The sequence below is a fragment of the Etheostoma spectabile genome, chromosome 7 (assembly GCF_008692095.1).
Source record: "Etheostoma spectabile isolate EspeVRDwgs_2016 chromosome 7, UIUC_Espe_1.0, whole genome shotgun sequence".
Taxonomy (NCBI): Eukaryota; Metazoa; Chordata; class Actinopteri; order Perciformes; family Percidae; genus Etheostoma; species Etheostoma spectabile.
The window spans coordinates 9753092-9764231 of NC_045739.1; the positions used below are offsets into that span (position 1 = coordinate 9753092).

Sequence of the window (11140 nt, forward strand, 5' to 3'; positions counted from 1 at the left end):
AGTTTTCATGTCATTCAGTAATAGGCTACACTGTATTTCTCATGTTTCCATACTGTTTGAGTTAGCTTTATTGGCCTATTGATATAATCTCACAACTTTCAACATAAACAAGCACATTTCCCTGGACTCAAGAAGCAAATATTATTTGTTTATGGCCTAGGTGTATTGCAAGAATACAATAAAATCCAGTCTTATTGATAGTTTACAGCGTCAGATCGAAAAATTGAGATTCCTCAAAAACAATTCCTGAGATTTTATGGAGCTGAATTAATCAATTTTCCCTTTACATTTTAATGGTACCAGGCTACATCCACTCCCTCATGGCTCTCCTCATCTACATAAAACACGCCGCCATTTTCCTTCACAACACCCACGCTAGACATGGCAGGAGCCGCATTCCAGCAGAGCGGACTGTGCATCTGTAGCACAACACATCACGAAGAGGATGTATCTACGACTAATAATACTACTATGATGTCACCTCGAGGCATCCATATCAGAAAAGTTGTCAAGCTCCCGCTGAGATACCAAGACCGTGCAGGGGCCGGAGACTCCTGGCCCCCGTGTGGTTGACAGACAACATTTGCAGCAGCCTCTGCAGCTCTCTCCGTTGGTGACGTTAGGTGTTGGAGAAACCATACAAATTACTCACGTCACCGTCCCAGGGCCAAGGTTGGTGGGTGTGGCGAGAGAGGGGCTCCTATAGCCTTGATCTCCGCTTGTGTGCATCGCGTTTCCTTTGTCAGAACGACCCCCTGTCCTTCCTGATATTACACTGACATGTACATTTTAACCCTGATCTCCATTCCGGTAAAACAAATACCTGCCACGTGTAGTTATTAATACATGCACCAAAAGAATACAACCAGTGAGTTTTCCTCCCCTTTTCTCTGCTCTTGCGTAACATGAAAATAAGTTAAACCCTGAGCAGAACCTTAACCCTTAACCCAGCATTAACCAAAACGACCCACACCTTAAGTAAACACTCAGGAGTAAATAGAGACCGTGCAATAGTCTGCACTGGAAAACCTCTTTGATCCATGCACAGCAGCCGGAGCAGGAATCACATCTAAAGTATCAGGAATCAAAGGATGGACTGACTCACACACACCGTCATTTTAGCACTTACAGAACCACCCATTACGACAAGCCACGCACCAACATGTTTTTTTTTTTTGCTTTAGAGAATGCGAATATAGGTCTACAGTTTATACCAACATGTTTTAAAACGTCTCATGCGTGAAAACGTATACATTTTACAAGGACAATAAAGTGTATTTACTGGGCGTGCTAAAGCTGGCAAAGTTACCTGCTGTAGTTTAATGCGAACGGGTCAAAGTTTGTCTTTGTACACATTCCATTTTCTGTTCCCACTCACTCTCATTGGCCCATTTCGCCGCTGCACACATTTCCGGGCTAAAGGGGCTCCTTGATTCCACTTTATTGCAGCGGGTTAAAGGTGAAGGCCTTGACATTATTGAAGTTCAAAGACTACATTTAATTATAAATTGTAGTTAATGCACACGTGCAATCATCATGCACATATGTTGGGGAACAGACATACGAAATACACATGCGCTAAACACAAGGCACACACATTCACTCACACACATTTGAAAAAAAAGAAGAAGAAAAAAACATGCCAATTATGATTTCCTTCCCCCTTGTTATCTCTTCTTATAACCCCTAACACGTGGTCCAATTAGTCAACAATCATTTTTTCATAGCATGTGTTGAAATTGGCTGAGGTTTGGGGGACAGCTCTGACTAATAGACTATTATTTTAAATGCAGCTGAATCTGAACAGCAGCACATTAGAATACCACGAGTTCTTTGGCGGGCCCAATCTTAGGAAAAAATAAAAAAGGCTAAATAAATAAACTGAATCAGCGGAAACATATCTAGCCTACTGTAGAAAGGATTTACTGCGGTTTCCAATATCCAGATTAGTAAGAAGTATGGTGGACATGACGGTTGTGTGCAGAGGGGGATGGGGTTTTGTGACAGACTACACAGACCGAGTTCATGTCGAAAGCTCTTGGCAAGTTTTTTTCCCCTTTGGACATCAAGGCTTGCTTGTTTACTATTTACTGCGGAAGTGAACGCCATTCCCCCCAAACAGACGGTGCAATTAAGAGAAAAAAAATAGCTATTTAGTGCCTCTGTCTTTATGGTAGTGTCTAGACTACAAGAGTGGCGATTCCATTTAGTGGGCACTAAAAGAGGTCATCATTCCACTCTCTTTCTCTACATTTCTAAGTTCTGGGCTTTATCTTCGTTTAACACGTTTGCTAAAATTTAAACATGGTCATTCAGAGTGGTGTAACCTTGAAACAGCCGAAAATCTGACAAGTGTGCCTGCCGACACTAATACTCAGATTCACCACCGCCACAAAACCTACCACAGCAAATATGTGTATCATCATGAAGTGTCCATTTACACAAGTTGAAAGTGTGCTAATGTCATGTATGTCGGCCAACAATTGAAAGGCTATTCACTCATTCATGAATACATTTTCTATTTTTAAAAAAGCTCTGACTCACGACAGGCAAAAGCAGCAAACATTGTGACTGTCAAAAATAAATGCCTATCAGTAATGATAATTGTGATAATGATAGCACAAAAAGCACAAAGTCGTTGATTTTTGCCTATACGTTTCTGTTTATTTCATATGTATTATATTAATGATACACAAGCCAACAATCTGTTCCTCCTCTCTGGAATCCAAAGCACCAATGTTTTAAGCAAATAATTTAACGAGTGTTGGCGTTAAAGCTGTTAAAGTTGCATGGGCAGTGTAGTGAAAAATAGCAGCAGGGATAGAGGAAAGGAAATTCAACATGTACGCCTATTTACAGTCACAAATGCACATTGCATAGGCTGCTCTGTACAGGGGGATATACTTTCACAGATTGTACATCAGAGTTCTTAATGGCGAAAAATGTAGCCAGGACATTTGCTATAACTTGTTCATATCTGGTCGAGAAATAATTAGATAATTATATGCTATATACATAGACCAGAGGAACGGGGGAAGAGCTAAAAGTTGTCTGCGCAATAATGATTCAAACTGGTTGTTACATTTGATATTTTAACAACAAGTATGTCTACATGAACAATATAATAAACACAATGGAGAATCGTGATAAATAGAGACATATTCAAGAAGATCATAAGTATAAATGATTATTCTAACCATGAAGGCCTTTCTGGGGACCAGCTAGAAATTCACCGTCGCCCGAAGGGCAATACGAAAATGGCGACTTCATCCCATGCAGGCCTAATACTCCCACTGTCCACTTTAACATTGCACTGTTGGTGATATGGGCTCCTTTAGAAAATGGTTATGTCCACGATTACAATTCAATGAGATACGAGTAGGCCGTAATGTCACTGACCAAGATTGTGACACTTTCTGCTCCTGCTCACAATAAGGGGTTTCCAGAGAAGTACTGGAGGCGATCTCTGCTCAGCTTCTTCTCTTTCATTCTTCTATTCTGAAACCAAATTTTAACTTGGCGGTCGGTGAGGTTTAACATTCTGGAAAGCTGAAGCCTTTTCTCTTTGTTGATGTAAACATTAAAGAAGAATTCCCGCTCCAGCTCTCGAATCTGAAACTTGGAATATGGACACCTCTTCTTCCTTGTGCGAGGAGTGCCTGGAGAAAAAAAATGTAATTGGAAATTAAATCAGTTTCATGGGAAAAAGCAACAACGTCACATTAATAATAACAATAATGATAGGCTAATATTTACAAAAAAGGACAAGACGAGGCTTTAGTACTGAGGGGACTACAGGCTCGCAGATGCAAATAATTCAGTGGGATTAGTAGGCTAATGATAACATTTCAGTCAACATTCATCAAGCAAAGTGGCTGAGGCTATCAGATCAACCAGCCATAAAGAGTGTTAAATATCCAAATCGCTTGAAGGAAATAATATCAACTTACAGGCTCTAAGTACGTGTTTATATATTATAAATACACAACAACAAAAGTATTTCACCGCATTATATGCGTCACATTCCTCTGGAGCTAAACTAACAATTTACACAATCTTTTGGCAGTGAGTTGAAATGCATTGCCCATGTTTGCAATGGTCTATGCATCTCTAAGACCTCTGTGGCCCTATAACTTCTTATCAAACAGGTGACTGGGGAAATAGATTTTTGTTATTGTTTTCTGTGAGGAAGATGGGCAGCCTCAGTTAGCTTGTATCTGCAGCCTGGATGGGCTAATGTACATGAGGCTAAACACCAATGGGACATGTATGCTGCAATAACAGCAATGTAGGCACTTAAATTAAGCATCATGCAACGTCCTTCTGGTATTTCAAGTTAACAGTAATGCCAAGGTCACATGCAAACCATTAGCAGAGAGGTGAAATGCAAAAGGAAATGCATTTAGACTTAAGTATTTTTTTCAGCGGCTACTGAGGAAATAGCATGTATTGCAGACCTAGCATTCTCTCCATATATGGACGAGGCAAAAATCACTTGATTCTCTACCAATGATTCATTTACTGCCTGCTTGTAAATGGAGGAAACGGTTCTAATCGGTCATTTGATTGCCTAGATAGGTATCAAAATAGATATCTAGATAGATAGAGAGGAATGCGTTTAACCGTAAAGTGTGTAATACTATGTGCAGCATGTCTTTTGCGGGGAAACCCAGTGCTTAAAGAAAATTCACAAGACGCCAAAAGCAATGTTCTGCCCAATTGGTTTTTACTCTCGACAGCCCAACGAGAAAATCCCTTAAAATGCCCAACGCAAGTTCATGATCAAAGTTAACATTTGTCACAATAGCTCTCTCTTAAAAATTTCACAGACTCTCACCATAGAAGCGTCTGTGTATAACATCCCCTTTTTTTTCAAAGCGCTTTCCCATCGTAAAAATTCTTCTCGTTGCAAGAAAGAGCTTTGTAGGGTTATAATAAAATGCTTTGAATGCTTATAAAACTCCACATAAAATCTGACCGACAAAACACCGGGCTAGTCCCCTTAACCTTCCCCCATTTTACAGCTTCGGTATACCTACTCGAGTGGCTGCTCTTGTTGGCGGTGCCGTCCTTGGTTGTTGCGGAGGAAGAAGTGCATGAGCCTGAATTTGTATGTTCCTCCTCATCTTCTGGGTCTTTTTCCTGCTCCGGGGCTCCGAGTACAGAGGCTATGGGCTCCTGCTGTTGCTGCTGCTGCTGGGAGGCGCTTTCCAGCTTTCCCCCCTCGCCCTTTTGTAAACAATTGTCTGACTGATTGTCCGTGCTGCTGCAGTATGCGGTCTCAAAAAAGCGGTCGAAACCTTGCGGGAGGACGCTGTTTTTCCCCACGCCGGAGTAAAAACCTGTGGAGGGGTGATTGGAGCCCGGGTGGGTGTGATGGTGGTGGTGGTGGCTGTACACATTCTCGTTCTTCATAAGCATTTCTGTCATGGTGGATGGTGGAAGACAGTCCCTATGCACCAGATCCTCTCCCGAGTAGCACGATGCATAATTGCTTCTGTGCCATTTACTAGCAGGGTCCAAGCCGTATGAAACTTCCCGTACCGGCTGCACTTGAGACAGATTTGTGGAATAAGGGTAGCTGATTTGCCGGGACGGGGCCTGTGGAAGAAACGAGGACACGGCAGAAAACTCTGGGACGTAGTAGGTGCAGCTGGGGAGGTAGATGTTGGACGCGCAGCCCGTCCTGTCCCCAAACTCGGATGTCCGGTCTTTGCGCGTCTGGGAGCAGAAGTTGCCCAGATTCACCGAGTTAAACATCTTTCACTCTCTCGTACTCCGTACTATAGATAGATGTTTTGGATACGAGCTGCAGCAGAAGGGGAAAATTTGGGAAGGCGAGATGACGCGCAATCCGTCTAAGTCGCCCCGCAGACACGTGATCGAAAGTAGATATTGTCATATATCAATTTGGAAGAGTTGGATGTGTAGGAGTGGTTGGCTTTAGGTAAGATCGAGGAGGTTCAAACGAATAATTTTCAAACACCACAGGCGCACTAAGAAAACCAGTAACAGATTCCTGTTTGCTGTCTTATGACAATTAGAGAGACATGTGCTGTGTGTGTTTGTGTTTATGGGCTGGTGGTAGGCTAGCTAAACAGCTACATCTCCTTAAACAGGCATAGCACAAACTGCAGAGGTGCACCCAGTGACATGTATAGTGTTATGGAAATGTACAGGTAAGATTATTATTATTATTATCAATATTACATTTTAATTAAGTCATAACTTAATTTAATACTAATTGTAATCCATATCCCAAACAATTGAACTACTGGTGATTTTAATATTGCAATATTATCGCTGACATTGTTATAAATAGTACAAAATCTGCAATTAGATGGTAGTACAGGTCAGCAGTCGCTGTGAATGTAGCCCAAAGAAAGTATAAACCTATAAAAGAAAAAAAAAGAAAAAGAAATCCCACGAGCCTAATCAGCGTTTCATTATTTACAAAAAGTTTGACAAATCACACTGATGACAATTATCTGGGACTCCCCAGGACATTTTACACTGTCTATGAATATGCAAGATATCTCTTCATTAGGGTTATATTATTACATCTATCATTTTTAATCTTTAATAGTGGCTCCACGAGTCTGATGCACACATGATTATTAAACAGAGGTGTGGATGAGCCGGGTTCATCTATTTAAAATGACGCAACATAGTAATTCGTCATCCATTTTCTTTAGCCTTTTCTCTCTTTCACCACATAAAAACCTTGTTTCACTAGACTGGTGGTGCACGACTATAATTATGTTGTTAAATGAAGATGAACCAACTGTAAGGCAATGTAGGACACTCAGCATGCATGTTGACTGTGCAAGCTAAAGTAATCGGCTCACTCTCATTATTTCCTTTGACTTGATCATGACAGAGTCCATGGAGGACGATTGCGCAATTCAAGACCCAAGTTCCTGCAGGAGCACTACCAGTGAAGCCTTGGGACCGTGCATCTCCTCCAGTGGGAAAATGTCCCCTGATGACATAAACACAAACTCTGAAAATAAAAATAAAAATCGTAATTACTCCCTCTCAAATTGCTGGATTCAGCACTATTCATTTTGGAGTGGTTATTGACAACACCACCCAGGAAATCACAGCTATGTGTGAGCCTCTTACTCGGAAAATATTCAAAATTGATATGTTGGGATGTCATTTCTAAGTGGAATCCCTAATAATTAAATTAAATGGTTTGGGTTGCTGCTTTTTTCTATAAACTTCAGAGTAGAGCAACAATTAGTCTTCTTGTAAACGGCTACTAATAGGCTACTCAGACAGGGCCTATTGACCAAGCAAAGGGAATGTATCCGAGGTTTTCCTCTAAAATTAAATAAGTCCCAGTTGATGTTCCAAACTGCTTTGATCATTTTATTTTCTACCAGAATGTCGACATTTTTTTTGTAAAATGCAATAAATGAATAGTTTGGAGAAAAGATACGCCTGCGTGTTCTTTCCTGCGTCATTGTAAACTTTTAATTATGCTGTTGAGGGCCATCTTCGAATCTTTATAGACTAACTGATACTATCACAAGGTGAAATTAATATAATGGCCCATTGTTTATGATAATAGTCTACTTCCCGAATGTTGCAATATATTTTTAATTATTATCCAATAGTCCAATAACACTAGGGTTTCTATTACAATCACTTAGAGGACACCTGTGTTGTTTAAAAAAAATAATGGAAAACAAAGTTTGGGTCGTTGGTGATTTTCAACAGCAAGGGGAAGAGCAAGCAGCAGCATCAGACCTCAGCATTGGAAATGAGAGTTCATTGCAGGCGTATTTGTGAAAAAGGTGCATTGGCATTAGCTTGTTTACTACCCCTACAGACAAAAGGTTGTCTCACATGATGCATCCTGCATCCAAGTACAAAGAAAGCAGACAGCTGTCCAGACACAGCACTTGAATTTGACCACTAAAATCCTCTCTACGTCCTCCATAAAACTCCGAATGGCTGTAGTAACGCTAATCCTTTGTTCTATAGAAAACCATAAACCTTGAGAATGAGAGGAATTTGGATTTCAGCAACTAGATATTCTGCAACTTAAAAAAAAACACCAGTGAGCTGAATTTACACCATAACTTATTTTCTGCAACTTGGTTTTGGGTGTCCATTTAAGAAATGTAGCCAGTAAGACCACTAAAATAGCATCATAAAATCTTAAATTCTGTATTTTTACATTATTAGGATACCAATTCAGTCAAATAATCAAAATAAAAGAGATTGTGAATGTAACAAACAGTAAGAAACAACAAGAATATATACGTGTATTTGTGCCCCTTTTGGTGGATGAACAACCGCAGCTATGGTATAAATATAATATAATAAATAATATTTGTATAAACATTCTGGCCTGTATGGATACATGCTGGACACATGCTGCAGCATAGGTGTTTTGGAGTTACATAACAATGATAATAATAATACTACTACTAATAATAATAATCAAAACGTCATTGCCTATTCCAACAGTATAATAGATATAGTAAGCTATGTGTAATTAAAAAAGAAAAAGAAAAGCCGGGCTTGAATTTCAAACTAGATTCCTAAAAACTGAAAACCCGCCATTTAATTGGCCTATAATAAAGTTTTAATAAACAAAAACTACAAACTTTTCTTTCAGCAGGCAGACAGTCCAAAACAATATTGTCAAATCATGTCCTCATCATAATCATTTCAATGATGCGTATTAGCGCGGTATAAATAAGTAATGTGAGGGTATGAATAAGAGATGCACTAATAAAAGTCAAAAGTCAGGGCTGCTAATCAAGACGACTGAAAAATGCAAAAGAGTAGTTCAAATACTACACAGTACTTAAAATGACAGCGTGTAAGTCGCGGTGTTTGTCATTATGTGACAAAATATGACCAGTCAATGTCCATCACTTGGCAATATCCGCTTTTCGAGGGTTTAAATACTGGCTTTTCTCGCCTTGGTGTGCTCAGACCATCAGTCAAAAATAAGGTTTACCATGTGTTAATTTCCCTAGATAGACTCACAGCAGCTGATATTCCGCTAGCAGTAGGACCCAGGAAAGTTTGATTTGGTTGCACCAAATGAGCAGGCTAAGTATGCAGAGTTTGCACGCAAAAAGGTCTGTATCTGAGTTATTAGTCCCTTACTTAGTCTATCTTATAAAGACTCATACAATAACAAGTAATAGTCGAAATGGTCTGCTAAGCGTTTCAAAGAGAAGATATTTTCTCATTCTCTGCCTAAATATCACTGTTGGAGTACACACTTTACGACTGTGTCTGTGGAATTTAAGCTATGTATTGCTACCTAGCAGCATAATTACAATGGTTAACCTAGTTGTCACCCTCTTCTTAAGAACTCTCAGTTCAAAAATGGCGCTAAATATTGCAGTGTTTTGGCTCTGCGTCGATAAATCCTGTGCTAAATGATACAACACTCAAGCGCGCGGACACACACACACACACAATGGGTTCGGTTCACCAAGACGCTGCTGCACAGTTAGCTGAAGTCAAGGCTAAATGTGGGAAGCCTGTGTAATCATATTACTGTCCCCTCATGGCCTAGATAAGTTTAATTGGATGTAAGCCGGGCAGTTAAACTTGGCTGTATGAGCTGCGAACAGTTTCAAGCAACACTAAAGAGCCTTGTTTTTTTTACTGAGGTCTCAGTGAATGCACCAAGCGTGAAGCGTTTGTGGTGGCAACAATAGCTTACAAGATAAGGATGTGTTTTGCCCTTACATTTAGAGCAATCTCCAGAGTGTATTTCTCTTTCAACCACTGGGACATAAAGCTTTCACAACAATGTGTTAACTTTTTATTAGAAGTATTAAATGATTTCACATCTCAAGAAATCCCCCCAATAGTGACTGCTGGCTCTAGTTCCTCTATGTGTTATTTAGATGTCCAGGAAAAATCTGAAGTCCTTTTGACAGAGGGACAATAAACACTGATTTTTATCCATCTGTAACAAATTCTTGATAAGATAAAAAATAAGCTTGTATGATATTTTGCTTGAGGGAGTCTTTGTTTCACGGTTAATACCATTCTACAAATGTCAAAATAAAGACCATTTGTGCAGAATTTACTTGAGGCTGTGGCCTGTCACATGCCGATATATTCAAGAAGATATTTTAGGCGCCTTTAGATCTCTATTAGCTGCACAGTTAATCTTCTTAAATATCTAAATCAGCAAGGATAATATGCCCAGTGTTTGAAAATAATTCAGGGTTGACAAACTGCTAATTAAACGGTTTCCGCCAGGTTTCGGAAATTACGCACAAGACACAATATTACGCACAACCCTTACGCAATGGTTTGCTTTGGAATTTGACTTACAGGTAATGTACTTTGTTTGGTGACAAAAACAAAATGTTAACAAAATCTCAGTTTGGATATATTTTGACATAAATTGCGTATGTGCAGTAATTATACACCTATATTTTGTCAGACTTTAGATACAAGGGTTTCACTCGATGCTACTTCTTATATTATTATAAATCTTGTCTGTTGTAAGCAATATCTTGTCGGAATAAATGTGAGGCATTGTGCATGCAGAGGGACAATTAGGTGACACATGGAATAAGTGATTGAAATTGCAAAACTTTTTTTTTAATGTATATATATATGTCCAATCAGTGCGAATTCAACCTGTATTTGGAACAGATCTGTTTCAATTGAGGCGACGCGCGCACCGGTTGGTTCTTTCCGCACCAGAGGTCAAAATGCATTATTTTAGTTTGCGCTGGCTTTGCACAAGAGTGGTTTAGTATGTGGACCCAAAATAGAAGCTCTGAGCTTTGCTACAGACTCACATAACGTTGAAATGCCTGCTCAAACACTTAGTACTACTGTTTGCCTTGCCGTCTGAGCTGCAGGTTTTCCAAACCTTTCTTTAGAGTTAGACCTTTAAACACAGAAACTGCATGTGAAAATATGAATATTCTTATAGAAAACAAGTCCAAGATAAACTGAAATTGGAATCGATATAGGACAAACTTACATCAGTGATACAGAATTGTCTATTTTGAGTTTAATTGAAAGAGCTTAAAGCAGCACCGCCGGTTGTGCAGCCCTGTGCTGCATACTTGACCTTCAGCGTCGGCCTAGAGAGGATAGTCCACCTCCAAAAACAAGACACATCGTTTCTTTATCA

General features: G+C 39.7%; 1 protein-coding gene across 1 annotated transcript; it reads right to left on the reverse strand.

Annotated features, from left to right (window-relative positions):
- Positions 1–2708: 2708 nt before the first annotated feature.
- On the reverse strand, positions 2709–5837 carry hoxc11a (homeobox C11a). The gene is made up of 2 exons (XM_032521115.1): positions 5040–5837; positions 2709–3659 (listed from the first exon to the last, which is right to left on the reverse strand). The coding sequence occupies exons 1-2, from the start codon at positions 5758–5760 to the stop codon at positions 3427–3429; spliced, it is 954 nt and encodes a 317-aa protein (XP_032377006.1). The 5' UTR covers positions 5761–5837; the 3' UTR covers positions 2709–3426.
- Between the last annotated feature and the right edge of the window lie 5303 nt (positions 5838–11140).